Source organism: Megalobrama amblycephala, linkage group LG6 (assembly GCF_018812025.1).
Source record: "Megalobrama amblycephala isolate DHTTF-2021 linkage group LG6, ASM1881202v1, whole genome shotgun sequence".
NCBI lineage: Eukaryota > Metazoa > Chordata > Actinopteri > Cypriniformes > Xenocyprididae > Megalobrama > Megalobrama amblycephala.
In genome coordinates this window covers 1,326,631-1,344,655 of record NC_063049.1, presented here as the reverse complement: position 1 = coordinate 1,344,655, position 18,025 = coordinate 1,326,631, and the positions used below count along the sequence as shown (strand labels likewise).

The 18,025-nt window shown below is 34.2% G+C and overlaps 3 protein-coding genes across 3 annotated transcripts; 1 reads left to right on the top strand and 2 right to left on the bottom strand.

Moving 5' to 3' along the window:
• Nucleotides 1–980: 980 nt before the first annotated feature.
• On the bottom strand, nt 981–7,609 carry LOC125269595. Its single transcript, XM_048192525.1, has 4 exons — nt 6,707–7,609; nt 6,230–6,283; nt 3,932–3,985; nt 981–3,109 (listed from the first exon to the last, which is right to left on the bottom strand). Exons 2-4 carry the CDS (start codon nt 6,270–6,272, stop codon nt 1,956–1,958), a joined length of 1,251 nt encoding a protein of 416 aa, XP_048048482.1. The 5' UTR covers nt 6,273–6,283; nt 6,707–7,609; the 3' UTR covers nt 981–1,955.
• Nucleotides 7,610–10,705: 3,096 nt separating this feature from the next.
• On the bottom strand, nt 10,706–15,673 carry LOC125269592 (coiled-coil domain-containing protein 106-like). Its single transcript, XM_048192522.1, has 6 exons — nt 14,245–15,673; nt 13,848–13,916; nt 12,812–12,847; nt 11,735–11,875; nt 11,134–11,340; nt 10,706–11,028 (listed from the first exon to the last, which is right to left on the bottom strand). Exons 1-6 carry the CDS (start codon nt 14,681–14,683, stop codon nt 10,718–10,720), a joined length of 1,203 nt encoding a protein of 400 aa, XP_048048479.1. The 5' UTR covers nt 14,684–15,673; the 3' UTR covers nt 10,706–10,717.
• Nucleotides 14,462–17,447, top strand: LOC125269593. Its single transcript, XM_048192523.1, has 4 exons — nt 14,462–14,487; nt 15,632–15,745; nt 16,249–16,456; nt 16,871–17,447. The coding sequence occupies exons 3-4, from the start codon at nt 16,283–16,285 to the stop codon at nt 17,333–17,335; spliced, it is 639 nt and encodes a 212-aa protein (XP_048048480.1). The 5' UTR covers nt 14,462–14,487; nt 15,632–15,745; nt 16,249–16,282; the 3' UTR covers nt 17,336–17,447.
• The last annotated feature ends 578 nt before the right edge of the window (nt 17,448–18,025 follow it).

Below are 18,025 nucleotides of genomic sequence, written 5' to 3'. Positions count from 1 at the left end.
GGAGTGCTGATGAGGAAGTACAGGTGTAGATGATCGGTGATGATGGGGAGAAGACGAGGGAAGTGAGTGCAGGTGTGGAGAACAGGAGGATCATGGGTAATGGAGTCCGGGAGACACGGGAACTGTGAAAAAGACGAGCACTTGATGGCGGCAGGTTAGTGGGGAAATATATTTATTTATTATTCAGAATAAGCATTTGGAAGCAAAATACATTAATAAACATTTCAGCAGGTTGAAGATAATTGATGATAATGTTAATGCAGAGAATATAATTAATTGTTTAAAAAACATTTGGCAGCCAGAGAAGCTCTTTGTATATAAGTGCGCTGAACGCTGACCGGAAACGCTCGAGCCGTAATGAGTATAACACGGAAGTAGTTGTGCAAGTAGTCCATTGTTACCAGTAAGTTACTGTTAAATTTACAATAAACATTTTACAGTGTGCATCTCCAATAATATAGAGTAAGCACCCAATCTTTTCTAGTAAAAAATTCCAATATCTGATTTAGCCATCATATTGAACGGTGTGTGTGCAGTTGTGTTGCATGTGTGAGATTTGAAAAATACATGTCATGAGATTTAATGTAGGATTCTGTCAGTTTCTTTCCCAGCAAGCAATTTTATGCCTAAAAGACTAAAACAGGGCTGAATTTGGGCTGTCAGTGAAAATCTAATGGACGTCTAACCATAACCCAAGAGTAGATCAAATATACAGCTAATGAATGACTACATCTATACATGTAATAGACGACAAAATACTGGCTAAAGGATTCTTTTCACTTAAATATAACAGGTTCTCATAAATGACAATCCATCCAAACAAATGAAATATAAAGGTTTTATTTAGAAAAAGCACTCAAGATAATACAAAATGATTAAAAAAACATAATGAAAATTAAATTTGTACAATACAATTAAACATTAAAAAAGGAACATTTTACAACATAATAAAAATATAAAACATTGACAAAAAAGTTCAATAAAAAAGGTTAACAATGTTTTGGTTTATAAAACAACCTGATTAATTTTCGGTTCCATAAATTCCATGTTTTATGTAAAGCACTTTGAATTGCCTTCTTGTTGAAATGTGTTATACAAAATAAACTTGCCTTGCCAAATCAAAAACTCATATTTTCATATCATAATGATCAAAGATTAAAAGATATATGAGGCTTCCGTAACAAATAATAATAAGGTACACAGGTTACATGTTTACCCCCTCGTATTGAGATAATTACAGAGTTTTAGGGCACACGGAAACACTACAGTACATGTGCATGTATGTTAATCTAACCACACTTACTCTGAGTCTGCACTGTCACACGCTAAAATGTCACGGTTCCTACACATGATAACACATGATGTACATGAATAATGAACGCATGTCAAAATGAAAAACACAGATACTTACAAGACCAAAAGCAGGAAAGAATTTGCTTTAACATTTGCTGTTGCTTGATCTCCAACAGTTGTAAAATGGCGGAAATGTCCGGTCTGAATCGGGGCTATAGCCAAGCCGTGAAAATTAGACAATAAATCAGGATTGATTAAAGGTGGGCTACAAACAGCCGGTCTGACTACGAGCTAAATCATGGCTACGCACAGCCTACACAATATAACATGTCAAAGATATGAAACCAAACACCTTGTTGCACTGTTGACTTTGCTGACATGATGGAATATCATACATCTCGCAAGTTAGTTTGGCAAAATCGACATTTAACCAAAATAATTTTAAATTTGATTTTAATTACTCATAGCCGGACTATATCAGGTCTGTAGTTCACCGAGACGGAGAAATGACGGCTATTGCTTGCTGGGTTTAATCATAAACACTAAGTTACATTGAGTGTAACTGAAAAATCTCTTTGCTATGAAACAATTCCAGCCTCATTTTAAGCAATGCATGTAGATATCTAAATAATTACTAGAGAAGGTATAATTAATGCAGGTATTTATCTGAAGCACTTGGTTATTCTTTTTTTGTGTTGTGCAGGTGGCAGCAGGACTTCAGTTGGAGGCTTTGGATCATTAGTGATCTTTTTTTCGTCATCTTCGTTATTCTTTTTTTTTTGTGTTTGTGGCAGCGGGTTGTCAGTTGGAGGGTTTATATCATGGTTAATCTTTATATTACGGCAGAACAACACTTGATCTTTACCAAGACCCATTTTGAACTGCCACAGATATACAGACTGTTTTGGCTCCAGCTTAAATTTGAGTTCTTCTTCCTCTTCAGTCATTGTGTTCCAGCTTTCACTTTCAGTGCTGACATGTGAACCTCCATATTCTGCAGAAAAGGAGAACTGACACTGTGCAATTAACTTTGCAAGGCCTCCAGTTTCAATCGAGGCTGATGCATCTATCTTCCAGCTGTGTGTGATCTCGGACATCTTCTTTTTATTGTATCCCACCTTTTTATTGATTTTCTTTGTCCATTCCACTGCTGTATTGCTGTCATTAGTCATAGTTTTAATATTCTCCCAAATGCCAAAGACTGGACCTTTAGTTACTGACAGACCACCAGGGAGGAAGTTAAGAACATCAGAATGAGCAGAATAGACAACAGAAAACTTATCTGTGCTGAAGTCTTTACTGCCGCAGTACTGAACTCCCCAATCTGAGCCTGGCCTGAGGAAGTATAAGCTGTGTGTGTGGCCCCAGTAATAGATCCCTTTGCTGCAGTCGGGATGCAGCTTGTATTCTACAGGATGCCAGTTTTCAGTCATGTCTGTTGTTCTTCGATAAATGCCCCTTTTTTTGAAGATAATGTAAAACTTGCCATTGGCTGAGAAGTAGTGGTCTCCACCCTGGCAGTTGGGATGAAGTTTGTACATTTTACCTTCTCTGTCTGTCGTCAGGTCCTTGACTTTGCGGTACTCGTTTCCCCTGATGATGTAAAAGTAGCCATTTTCATGACCAATGTAATGGTCTCCATCTTTGCAGGAAAGGTGCAGATTGAAAATAGAGACACCTGAACCTTTGTTTAAACTTCTTGTCTTCATATAGCAGCCAAAATCAGAGCGGATTATATAAAAGTTGTTTTTCATTTCACAGAAGTCGACGCCTTTTGTTTCGGTCTTGGGAATAATGCCTTTCTTCGTGTCTGAACCTGCAACACAGAATAAGATTTAATCTCCACACCAAATTAATGCAGTTATTTTAGTCCTTCTACAGATTGAGCTCACCAAAACAGCTGTGAGGGAGGAAAATGAAAACTCACTGGTGATATAATCCTGCGCTTTAATTTCAGTGTGAGAAATTATCTTTTTCACAGCAGAATTGATTACCGGAAGTGCTCGTCGAAGCAGTGCATCGATTCTTCCGGTCATGTATATTTTCAATGTGATGTTAACACCTAGTTAAATAAACGCCTCTTAAAATAAGCAGGATAATTTCTAAATCCAGACATTTTCAGAGACGGGAGAAGACATATTTTGATGATTGCTGTGTCAGAATTTATCGGAGAAAGCCGTGGCACGTAAACATACGTGATTATTTCAGCACATGGTGTCAGTGCTCACCTAAACTAGTAACAACGCTGCATTTGCATTAAATATTTTATTTATTATCTGCATCATTTTTTATTGAAACTTTTCATTTCACTGTATGCAATTTACAACATTTATCAAAATTCATAATTAATATTCAAAGCAGTCACACAGTCAACACATTTCTTATTAAGATTATTTAACACATCATTACATTTCTTTAATTTACCATATATCAAATTAACCATAGTTTTACTCCAAGTAAAATAAAAAAACAATGGTTATAGTTATGGTAGCCACAAATCAACCATGGTATTTTTAGTAAAACTGTGGTAATACAAGTAGTAATCAACCTTTGAACAAAACATGGTTACTACATTTTTTTCTATTAAAAAGCCATGGTTAATTTTTTACCATGGTTAAATTAATCTAAAATGAAATACCTTTTGTTGTTTGGCTATTGGGATTGTCTTTCATGATGTTCATCGTGTCTGAACCTGCAACACAGAATAAACCAACATTTAATCTCCACACCAAATGAATGCTGTTATATTAGTCCTTCTACAGATTGAGTTCATTGATTACCAAAACAGCTTTATATGTGAGGGAGGAAAATGAAAACTCACTGGTGATATAATCCTGAGCTTTTATTTCGATGTTTATCATCTAACAGAAGAAGCACTTTCATGAACTTGAGGATTTTAAGATAAGTACAAACTGTCACGTTTGGTCTGTTTGATTTGGACTTTTGGTTTTTCAGTGTTTCTGGAGATCTGTTTCATAAAACAAGTTTACAAAAAAGCCTGGCTTATTTTAGTTAGCCTGACTCACTGTCAAATGATTAGGTTTCATACAGCTAAAAGCTGAAGCTCAGTCGCTCTGGCATCTTATGCTGGAAACTGACCTGGTCCAGGGCAGAATAACTGTCAGGCTGAGTCTAAGATGTTACACAGTTCCTCTAACACTGACCTACAGGAACACAGTGATGTTACCACTGACTCTCTCACAGACCATTATTTGACTTTATTAACCACTATCAGTCCAAAAATAAATATGCAGTATACAGAAAATCAACTTACTGCTACAATGATAAATGATACAATATTGACCTACAAACATATTCAATTATATTGTATATCAAAAATTGCTGCAACATTGTTATGAATGATTATGAATTGTCAAATAGCCAGCACTAGTCCATACGGATGGAAGATTAGTGGATGCAGATACATAATATTTAATGTGTGTTGACAAACAATATAAAAACAGACAAAACATATAGGGATAAATATATAACATTTTACATTGTTACAGCAGCAGGGGGAAGATGAACGTGCGTGTGTTATTTTCATTTGTGTTGGACGATTCTGAATAAAATGAGAATCAAGTTTTTTATTTGATTCTTTCAAATAGAAATCATGATTCTCCCATAATTCTGCATAGACAACTAAACAAAATTGAGTATTATTATTTATTAGAGGATGAAATATTAATTGCTGCAGTCTATTTAAAAATATTTAATTAATTAATTAAAAAAAAATCTGTTTGAATGAATGATTTAATGAGTCACTCATAACTACTTCACTTATTTAATTACAGGATGAATCAGTGTTTTTGAACAAATCTTCTGAATGAATCATTCAATGTCAAATACATCTTAACAGTCACTTATCGCCTCCTAGTGTCGTAACGATGTAATCATTATTTGAAGCGTCAAGTTAGTTTTAAAATGTGATTTGATCTGTTTGAATCGAGATCTCGATCTGTAGAAACATTGATGTGGACGTGTCGCATTAAAGCATTTCAGTGGGCTTAAACAGATCGCCCTTCACAGCAGATTTAGTTCAAAAACAACTGACCTAAAGATGATTTTCAGTTACAGTAATTCATCCTAAAATTCAACATTAGTAGCCTGAATTACTTTCAGTCGTGCGGCACTCAGAGGATCCTCAGTTCTTGGCTAAATTTTCAGTCAGACAGTTACTATCTCCTTAACCCTGTTTTAAATCAGTGTCATCTTCTGACTTAAATATTCAGTTTCTATGGATTAGGTTAATAGACCTTTATCACAGCGGAATTGATTACCGGAAGTGCTCGTCGAAGCAGTGCATCAATTCTTCCGGTCATGTATATTTTCAATGTGATGTTAACACTTAGTTAAATAAACGCCTCTTAAAATGTGCATCCGCAGGATAATTTCTAAATCCAGACATTTTCAGAGACGGGAGAAGACATATTTTGATGATTGCTGTGTACAGAATTTATCGGAGAAAGCCGTGGCTCGTAAATATACGTGATTATTTCAGCACATGGTGTCAGTGCTCATCTAAACTAGTAACAACGCTGCATTTGCATTAAATATTTTAGTTATTATCTGCATCATTTTTCATTTAAACTTTTCATTTCACTGTATGCAATTTACAACATTTATCAAAATTCATAATTAATATTCAAAGCAGTCGCACAGTCAACGCATTTCTAATTAAGATTACTTAACACATCATTACATTTCTTTAAGCCAGTTAAGACGCATTGATTCATCGTTTTAAACACCGTTCTTATGGAAATTAACCATAGTTTTACTCCAAGTAAAATAAAAAACAATGGTTATAGTTATGGTAGCCACAAATCAACCATGGTATTTTTAGTAAAACTGTGGTAATACAAGTGCTAATCAACCTTTGAATAAAACATGGTTACTACATTTTTTCTATTGAAAAAGCCATGGTTAATTTTGTTACCTTTTGTTGTTTGGCTATTGAGAATGTCTTTCGCGATGTTCATCGTGTCTGAACCTGCAACACAGAATAAACCAACATTTAATCTCCACACCAAATGAATGATGTTATATTAGACATCTACAGATTGAGTTCATTGATTAAAAATTCAACAAGTATGAAATACGATCAGAAAAACAGTTAACTGGACTGCGACAGCAGTTGGGAAATACATTTATGTATTATTAAGAATGCACATTTAAGGGAAATATATTTTTAGGAACATTTCAGCAGGTTGAAGATATGATCCGTAAACTTCCTCAGTTTGGAAATGCATAGGTCTTCTACACACGAACGTACTCGCTGCGTATTATTTTAAAAGAAGGATCTACTAGTTATCATATTTAATATGTGTGTAATACAGAATAATCTTGACTACAGGGTACAGGTGTTCAAATGAACTATGAGCCCAAAAGTGCTCTTTATTAGGAACACACTCACCTGGATGACTGTAGACGGAGTCAGAAGAGCAGCTTCACCTCGATCGAGTCTGAGAGATGTTTGTCTGACAGATTTCTGTCTTATATAAAGCTCTCAAGCATCTCAAGGCACACCCATCAGCATCAGGGGATTTCAACATACTCTTGCATAAGGTTTTTGGCCCTGTTTCAGTTTTCTCTAGAATATGCAAAGTACTATATGAATAACAAATATTGTTGGTTTGTTTCCAACAGCAAAACAAAAACTCGTTATTGCATGACTTTATGAGAGAGGAAAACCAAAGATAGGGAAGGTTTTTCTTCTCCACTGAGCTGCTTTCCCATTGTTTTTTGATGTAAACACACCCTAGATGGACGCGTTTGACCGTTGCGCTCGCGTCTCGTGTCTTTTGCAGTGTCTTGTTCATGATGTGATGTTCTAAAAACACTGAGCTCAAGTTAAAATAAAAATAAGTTTAATGAATATGAATCTAATTCTGAATACGAATGAGTAAATTGATGGTCACACTCTAAATTTAAATAAAATTAAACATTAAAAAGAGGTGATGTTTAGCTGAAGTCAGTTTGCTGTGATTTGTATGGTTAAATCATCGAAGGTCAGCAGTGACGTGGTCTGATTGGGTCCGTGTGCTTTTGCACCCATTCTTTTTTCATTTTTCAACCAATGCATAAAAAATTATGGTGGTTGTTTTTCTAAACGCCATGTTGAGTACCAAAATTCAAAATAAAACCACATATACACTCTAAATTAAAAACTCTTGACTTCTTTTCAGATTTTTGTTTATTACTTTTTGCATCTTGGACAGATTAAAGTAGAAAAACTATCAATTTACAAGTTTTCTTTTGCTGAATTAGCAATACTTATAATGTTTCTCCTGCACATTTGAGAGCCATGTCTGTGGAAACATGATAATACATGCCACTGAAATGGCATCCAGATCATTCCTGTCCCAACATGATGACAGGAGAGATTTCTCCCCCTGTGCTCCTGTTAAAAACTCAAATCATTCTCATTCACACAATTTCTAGATATAAAACAATATAAAACACCCAACAGCCAGATAAATGTACAGCCACAATATACACTGAACAAATCCATTGAAGAGGAGTGGACCAACATCCCACAGGCCACAATCAACAACCTGATCAACTCTGTGTGAAGGAGATGTGTTGCACTGCGTGAGGCAAATGGTGATCAAACCAGATACTGACTGGTTTTTATTTAAATTAACAGCAGATTCTCATGATTAAAATGAGTCAAAAATCAACATAATCAAATGCATCGATCACAAGATATTCCTCACGGAGTTACGACACAAAACCCCACAGGAGCTAACTAAAATCAGATGTAGCTTTCACATGGCCTTTTTGCTTATAACTTCATAAAACTTGCACCGATCATAGAAAATGACACATTATTAATTACAATGGATGCTCCTGATTAAAAATAGTCTAAAATCAGTCACAAGATATTCCTCATGGAGGAGCGATTTTAAATTTATTTTAGGGGGGGCTAAACAAGGACTAAACAAAAAGGCTACCTTTGTTCCAAATGCTATAACTTTTGATTAATTTATGCCATCACCACAAAAATTTATCCACGTGCAACTCCCATGTAGAAGAACTTCATGTCAAATGAGAAAGACATGTAAAATTATATTTTTTTAAAAATGTAATTTTATCAGCAGTTTCATGAGAATGTTCAAATGTAATCTTTTCTTTTTTTTCTCTGAAAATGTGAAAGGTTTTCTATCAAATGATACATACTTTTTGACTCTCCTTGCTATAGTTTTGGAGTTGTGAGTCTTTATTTTTGTGTATGTCACACAGGGCTTAAGGGCTTCAGGGTTAATGTTTCATGTGTCTACTAGTGCCACATATCCTTACTTGTGGGAAGCGTCTGTGTGTCTGTGTGCCAAGCCAATTCCATGGCAGTTCCTGGGAATTATCTGTGCTTCCTGCATATTCTAATAAACGGTAATTAACCAGAAACTTCCACGCAATTAAATGCCCTTTAAGGTTTAGTTCACTTTCAAATTAAAATGTCCTGATAATTTCCTCACCCCCATGTTATCCAAGATGTTCATGTCCTTCTTTCTTCAGTGGAAAAGAAATGAAGGTTTTTGATGAAAACATTCCAGTATTTTTCTCCTTGTAGTGGACTTCAATGGCCTCCGAAATGTTGAAGGTCAAAATTACAGTTTCAGTGCAGCTTCAAAGGGCTTTAAACGAAACCAGATGAGGAATAAGAGTCTTATCTAGAAAAGATCGGTCACAAAAAAAAAATACCACTGTATATGCTTTATAAACACAAATGATCGCCAGTTAAATTTTTTCCGTAAGTAGAATAGGGAAGGTGTAGGACATACAGTGTAAGCTTTTTGAAGAATACAGAAAGCGAAAGCACGTACAAGGCTATCATTTGTGTATATAAAGCATACACATTTGTATTTTTGGTAACACTTTACAATAAGGGTACATGATTAATGATGTACTAATATCTGAATTAATAGTTTATTAATCATGAACTAATTAATGGACCAATAAGGAATTAATGATGGACTAACCTTAGCTACGCCTGGAATCATGAGGATTCATGTGTTAACTACAGCCACCTTAACTACACGTTAACACACGTTTGTTAGTCAACATGTTAATTAACAACGAATGATCAGCTTCATCAAGTTGACTCTTTAAGAAGAAAGAAGAACAGCAGACATCGCTCAGAACTGTATCAACTTGATCATCACTAATCTTGCACTGTTTTATTGCATTTCACACATACACCACGCTTCAGTATTACTCCTGACTTGTACACGTGACTGGTGCAGACAATTTTTAAGCATTTCAAAATGTACTTTTCACTATCCCTGGTTAACAACTTACCAGAAATGTTGTTCTTGACGACAGCTCTGATTATATTTATTTCCAGGAAGAATGTTGTTTCGTAAATGTGGAGTGTATTAAGGTGATGTGCTTCAGTTGGATTATTGCATTTCATTATCATTTACTGTACATCGTTCCCACATCATGGATAACTTCGTGAAAATTAATTCGGTTACAAATAAACCAAAATTCATTTTGTTTCAAGTGATTTTCCTTTATGTTACTCTGTTTCATCCAACCTCAAAGAATACATACCTCCATTCACTTATTTAAATAGCCTGGAAACTATACTGCATGGCAACTGATCACTTAATTTATGACTTATGTTGAGATGCCTCGACAAACTGAACTCATGTGTATGACTAGTTAATAATGAGTTAACCATCATGTGCCCCTTCAAGTAAAGTCATGACATAAAGATGCCTCAACAAATCATGAACTCATGCTAGTTAATGACTAGTTAATAATGAGTTAACCATCATGTGCACTTCAAGTAAAGTCATGACATAAAGATGCCTCAACAAATCATGAACTCATGCTAGTTAATGACTAGTTAATAATGAGTTAACCATCATGTGCCCCTTCAAGTAAAGTCGTGACATAAAGATGCCTCAACAAATCATGAACTCACGTTAGTTAATGACTAGTTAATGAGTTTGATGTTACAGATTATAAAGAAGTTTCCCCTTAAGTATTAAAGACTAAAGTTTGGAATCTTATTTAGCCTAGTACAACTACTAAAGATGAGTTAAAATGTTAAACAGAAGTACAAATCAACCATTATATAAGTACTAGATTTATTAAAGAAAAAACAAGCACTGTAAAAGTAGCACAAGAGTAAAGCACAACAAATAAAAATCAAATAAATTAAAATAAAACCTGAAAATAAACATTTCCAAATATCAATGCCCTTATAAAATTTACTATTAACCTAAAACAAATGCCTACATAAACACTGTTGTTCAATTTGCAGTGAACCCATGTAACATATGCATAAAAATGTGCAAACACACGTTTTATAATAAAAATTTATATATGAACATTATAACATTGTCAGGATTAAATGATTTAAACAAATTCCTAACACAAGAACAACCCCCTAACAACTATAATGTGTGCTTATCGTTCATTTTTTATTTATGTCAAGCAGGTCATTTGCCTCTTTCATTTGTTTAATCACATCCTCATTGGCCTTTTCTTTACAAAGACAAAGACAGCTTTCGGCAAATTTCAGGATGCTATCTCCCTTTTTAAACATCTGCCTTAGCTTGCGGAATGATTCTGGATTAGCTGCTGCTAACTCTGCAATTGGAGCCTGGATGACTATTGTGTTCCTGTCAACGTTTAGTCTGTTGTAGGCCTCTGCCTTACTCAGGCCCTGTTTTACAAGGTTTAATACCTTGTAGTACCTCTTCAGCGATTCTTCTGGGGTATGCACTGAAAAAATAAAATAAACAAACTTTTATAAGATGGGTGACTATGAAATTACTTATCCTAAGCAAAGGAAAAATTGTATAAAGTATCATTATTAAAATGACATACCTCTTTTGGAATAGTCAGAAGTCAATTTCTTTGATTTCTTATGTCTTTTCGCTCTGTGTTTCTCCTTAACCTTTCTTTTTTTGTGTTTTGGGGGCTCAGAATCAGAGGACTCGGAAGTTGAAAAATTTGAAGATTCAGAAGTACTGCTCTTTCTTGTAGTTGCAGTCTGTGTAGGTACCCCTTCTGAGGGACCCTTCTGAATTAAAGCTGTGACAGACAATAATAAATTAACTGAGAACAAAGTAAACTTAAACAAAATATGGATAAAACTGCAAATGTTCCAAACTGTACAAGCACAAAATTATGGACAAATATAATTCAACAGCACTGAAAGTGATTGCATACATTGGGCTCTCCCAGACTAATTTTTTTTTTAGTTGACAATAAACTGATTAAACTGATGATTATACAGTCTATAGAGGACCAGGAAGTTCTCGGATTACATCCAAAATATCTTAATTTGTGTCTAAAGATGAACAGAGGTCTTACGGGTTTAGAACGACATAAGGGTCATTAATGACAGAATTTTCATTTTTGGGTGAACTAACCCTTTAAGTTGCTTCATGTAGGGTACAATGTGACTGGCTGGAGGGTAACTTACCATCTTCAAGTCTTGCACGAAGATAATTTCTCTCCTCTGTCAGAGAGTTAACCTTATCCTCCAGGTGAAGGATTTTCTGTTTTTGAACTTCTATTGTTTGCTTTGCATTTTGGAATTGTATTTGTATGGTGGGTGCAACTTCTAAAAGTAAAGAAAATGACAAGAATTTTTAAACATTCATAAAAATGTTGGCATAAAAGAATAAATAAATACTTTTATGAAAGAGTTATTTGTACATTGTAAAATTGCACAATAAAAATAAAAACTATTAAAAGTGCTCTGAGCACTTCTGCAAGCAGCGTTTTTTTTTTCTGTTAAGACACTATGAGTAAAGTGAGTAAAGACACAATGTGTAACATTTTTGCAATAAAATATCCAAAAACCACTTGCATAGTATTATATATTTTGTACAGCTGTGTACTTGTGTTATTTCAAACATTCTCAAAGATTTGTAAATATTCTGGGTTTAAGAAATGACTCATCCCTGGCCATAGTTGCCCAGCAATGATGCCATTTCTGCATGAATATGCTACACATACTTAACTAGACTGAGTGAAGGACTGAGCACGTGCATAGTTTCATGCTCAGTTATTGCATCATCAAACTTTGCCTCTGTTATTGTTTTGAAAATGTGATCTCTAGCGAAAAAAAATTCATATTGTGCCTTTAAAATGTACATAACAATGTTCTGTGAAAATATAAATAATCATTTAATCATATAATATAACAAAGTATTAATAGAATTGTTATTACTAAAACACCTTTCAAATTTTTGGAAAGATTAGTTATTTATGATTTTGAAAAATGTCTTCTGTTCACCAGGGCTGCATTTATCTGATCAAAAAAATTAAAACAATAATTTTGTGAAAAATTACAATAAAAAAAGTTCTCTATTTTAATGTATTATTCAAAGTACATGTAACGCAAGGTCATTTGCAATTTTAACTGACAAAAAGCTGTGTAAAGTATCACTTTTTTATGCGGCTCATCCAAATCTAAAATTATTATAGTATTTTGAAACATGATGTGCATTGACCAGAGTAGCCTACTTGCACACTTGCTGTGCAGTGTGCATACCTGTTCTTGCATTTTCCTGAACAGCAGACACAGGGACTGTAAATGTAAAGAAAGGGCTGGTAAGTTCACATTCTAATGTGATAACAGTAATACTATAAAGTACTATTAGAATTTTATACAATTTTGTTTTTTTAATTGTACATAATACAATTTATTGGTGTAATTAAAAAGCAGAATTTTACTTCACTTGGAAAAAAAAATACTCCAGTGCCACATGATCTTTAAGGAATCATTACAATTTGATTTGATACGCAAGAGACATTTAAGATTATTATCAATGTTAAAAGTAATCGTGCTGCTTTACATTTTCTGTGGACAAACTGGAATTTATGTTTTACTTTTCAGGATTCTTTAATAAATAGAAAGTTCAGTGAGCATTTATTTGTATTTATTAAATATTTTCACTACATTAATTAAAGCATTTATCAAATTACCATTTTGAAATAATCTAAATGTCTTCACTCTGTACTTTTTTTTTTACAATTAAAATCATTTCAAACATTTGTGGCAAGATTTGAAAAAGAGAGATCTATTATTGTGTTCACTAAAATGTTAAGGAGCAAAAACTGTTTTTAACAATGATAATAGTAAAAAGTAAACACTAAACAGTATATTTCTTGAGCAGTGTGAAAATGAAACTCTTTTTAAACAACAACAGATTTATGAACTATTTTAATGACTAATGTTGCATTCTTAAATGCAAAAGAACTCAAATGCAGTTAGAATTTACAGTTAATCAAAATGCATAACTGTTACAGCTGACATGTAATGTGTCAGACTATGACCTACTGTACGTTTATGTAATTATATCAGAAATGTTGCAGATTCTATGTTAGAACTATCTCAAATTCATTCAAAATCGTTAATCCGATATCCAGATGAATCCAAAAGAATGGCATCTCTGCACTTACAAAAAACTGTATATAGTATAACTTGTGTGTGCCTCATCTAAAATAAAAGCCTATGAAAGGTTAATAAAAACTATTAAAGATTTGATACATTATAAACATAAAAAGATGTGCATTTATAAGCCTACTTTGTCTGCACACTTGCTGTGCAGTCTGCATACTGGATCCTGCATTTTCCTGAACAGCAGACACAGGGACTGTAAATGTAAAGAAAAGGCTGGTTAGTTCACATTCTAATGAGTCCAGTACTCAAGTTCAAGTCTTAACTCAATGAAGCGGTCATGGTGGTTAAAACTACACCGTTGATTAACAATTTTATTTATATTAGGCGTTACATATTTAATATAAGACCTCAGTGGGTATTTCCCAAAATATATCAATGGCTTCAACTAACGTTACTTGAATATTTTGCTTACATTTGAACGTAATTGGTATGTTACCAATTCAAAGACAGATTTTTCTAGTTTACTCTAACGTAATGTAACACTTTAGTCACTCGTTATCATTATCATTTTAAACACTTACCATCTGTAGCTGCACCATACTTTGGATTTATCTTAATTGGCCTCCCACGTCTAGTCGCCATTGTGCTCTCCTTGTCACGTTTGCGTTCGATTTTGGGCGCAACAACCACTTCTTCTTCTTCGTCATCTGCCATTGGAGCGATTTTCAAAATACAAGTATGTCCACCTTTAATACTAACATGCAATTCTGATGGGTCTTGCACTTCTTTGGAGTTGTCCCAGCATGTAAAGACTTCAAACGAAGGTACCACTCCAAAAGTTTTAATTTTATTCAAAATGTTTATTATGTTATGGCTATGCTTCATGTTAACACCGAGCACTGAAATATTGGTCAATTTACTGGGACGGTCAGGTGATGAACGAAGAGACTCGAAAAACCAAAGACTCGAACGGTCCAAACTAATCAATTCTTTTTCTTGCTCGGAATGTTCAAACTGCATTGGTTAAGCTTATTGGTCCATCATGTCATCAACGAACGACTCGAAAATGATTGGAAACAGGCGAATTAATTACAGACAGTGCAGAATCTATTGAATGTTATGCATATGCGCGACTCAACGAGTCACTCCCAGAGACGACGCGTTCTTGCCGATTCACATCAAAGATTTGTTCAAAAATAACGAATTGTTAAGGAAGGAACGACCCTTCACTATGGCGGGATTAATGACTAAATTGTTGCTAATGGCGGTTCAAAAGCCCTCAAAAAAGGGAAAGCTCAAAGTAATAAAATGGCTTCAAAAGAAAAAGCTACTCACAAGCAGAGTACTTTGTTCAAGATGTGGCCAAAAGATGAAACTGACCAGGAACAGTAAAATTTCTGATGGATATAACTGGTGAGTCGCGGTAGGAAACCGCATATCTTCTTCTTCTATTGGAATTAGCCTACACTTACTTTGCCTTGTTACAGAACAAGTTAGGAGTAGGTTTCATGACTGTTCAAAATGTTGCAAAGATATGACCATGAACAGTGGCCTATTTAGCCAAATTGTGTGAATCATACGTACAGTTGAAGTCAAAAGTTTACATACACCTTGGAGAAACTGCAAAATGTTAATTATTTTACCAAAATGAGTGGGATATTTTTTGTTTAGTAAAAGACATATGCATATAGTCCATAAGAGAAAACAATACGTTAGTTCAATTTACAAAAAAAATAGACCCTGTTCAAAAGTTTGCATACTCTGCTGTTACCTGAATGATCCACAGCTGTTTTTTGTTTGTTTGTTTAGTGATAATTGTTCATGAGTCAGTTCACTTGCTAAAATCAGTGATAGAACCTTCAAAATATGTTTAAAAAAGGTGAATGAAGAACACCTTATATTACAAATTTGACAAGCAGAGCATATACCTCTCCATAACATTAATTAGTATTTTCTTTTGAATCACAGGGTGTGCAGATCTAAAAATCATCGTGGAGTTAAAAGCAGCCGATCTGTAAGGACAGGATCTTTATTTGAAAAATCAAAAATAAGCTTGCCATCATGGTTAACATTTATTTACAGGTAAGCCATTCCCTTGTCTACCTTTACCTTAAATGTCTCTGAAATTTAGCATGAGAGTGTAGAATGTATAGAGTATATTAATTGTATACAGTACGAGGTGAGAAGTAAATAGACATTAAAAACACCTATCAGGACCAATGTATAAAAATCATGGCATTTACTTGTTGCAGAACAAGATCTCAAAACTTGCACATTTATAACCCTACATGCACATCATGCTAGAGCTCATTTTCTGTCAAACAGGTTTTATTGTAGTAGTACTATCCCTGCAAGGAAAAAGTTTGACTAACTTGATGTTTTTGCTACAGTATAACCATTCATTACTAATAGCACAAGCACTGTGCCAATTATAATAATAATATATCTACTACTGTATACCAGCCAGTCATCACAATTTGAAGTCTATTTGGTGTCATTTTATATCTTAGTTTAGAACACATGGGCTGTTTTGTGCTGTAATGGTTTGATATTTTTTTGTAAATTATTGATGTTTCATTGCACAGGTTCTCTCAAGGATTGCACCTGAGACAGATAGACATGATGCAGGACAGGATTGCTAGAAGTTCTAAAACTCTCTCCAGAATGGCTAAGGTCCTGAGAAAGATCTGTACCAAGGCTATGAAAGAGTACCAAAAAAGAAGAAGGCAGCAGATGGGAGGTCAACAAGAATTTGTTGTTATTGATGAAAGCAATTTCCGTCATAAACGAAAGGTAAGTTTTATTGAGTTTAGTGCTGTGGTTTGCAACAGAGATGAAGCAGCTGTGATGCACTCAATGTGAATTAAGGTCTAGTCAGCTTTATACAGTTAAGCTTTAGAATGATAGAAGGTAAATAATGCTATCATGACTTTTCTTCGTCCTAGTAAGCAATAATGAATAAAATTGTACAAAAGTACAATTTTAAATTATTATTTATGATTATTACTAAAGTCATTTATATAAGGAAAAGAACCGAAGAAAAGCAACATTGCTATGTGATTGCTGTGTAACCTTATTACAATAATTATTGTATAATTATTAGCTATTTGTATACAGAACATAATTGTAATTTTGCCTGACATTATCACCTTTTTTTCTTCTCAGTATATATTTCTTTCTTTTTTTTTTTCTTTCTTTTTTTTGCAGTATGGACGGGGTAGGGCATCTACCACATGGAGGCGAAGGAAGTGGGTTTTTGGAATGCTGGGTGTGAAACATAATCTGCGAAGGCCAATATTGCGTCTTGTCACTCGAAGATCAAGAAATCATCTAATTCCAATTATTGTCAAACATGTGCGTCCAGGTACAATCCTGATCTCAGATGAGTGGAGAGCTTACAGAGGTGTGCTGGCAAATATGGGCTACAGACATTTTACAGTCAATCACAGTCACTGGTTTGTAGACCCAAACACTGGAGCCCATTCACAGCATCTAGAACGAGCATGGCTGTCTTATAAAACAAGGGTGTGGAGACTAAGAGGAAACAGGACAGAGAAAATGTTAAAAGAACATCTCGCTCTCATTGAATGGACCAACTGGCTTGGTGAAAGGCACAGAAGAGGTGTCCTTGGACGGTTATTCAGAGACATTTACCATCAATTTCCAGTCTAACAAATCCTATCTTCTTGTTACATGTGTGTTTAATGCTCAATGGCTGACTTCTTCTAAAACATTTGTATACATTACAAAATATATTCTAATAAAGATTATTTAGTTATTTTTATTATTATTAAGATTATTATTATTATTAGTAGTAGTGTATCAGTTAAATAAGGAAGTGAGTATTTGGACACAGGGAATTTTGAATGACAATGAAATGTGGCGAATTGATAATTGTTCTTACTTACAAATCAGAAAACCAATGTGACAAGTTGTGACAAGATCATTATTAACTAGTCATTAACTAATGTAAGTTCATGATTTGTTGAGGCATCTTTATGTCATGACTTTACTTGAAGGGGCACATGATGGTGAACTCATTGTTAACTAGTCATTAACTAGCATGAGTTCATGATTTGTTGAGACATCTTTATGTCATGACTTTACTTGAAGGGGCACATGATGGTTAACTCATTATTAACTAGTCATTAACTAGCATGAGTTCATGATTTGTTGAGACATCTTTATGTCATGACTTTACTTGAAGGGGCACATGATGGTTAACTCATTATTAACTAGTCATTAACTAGCATGAGTTCATGATTTGTTGAGAGACATCTTTATGTCATGACTTTACTTGAAGGGGCACATGATGGTTAACTCATTATTAACTAGTCATTAACTAGCATGAGTTCATGATTT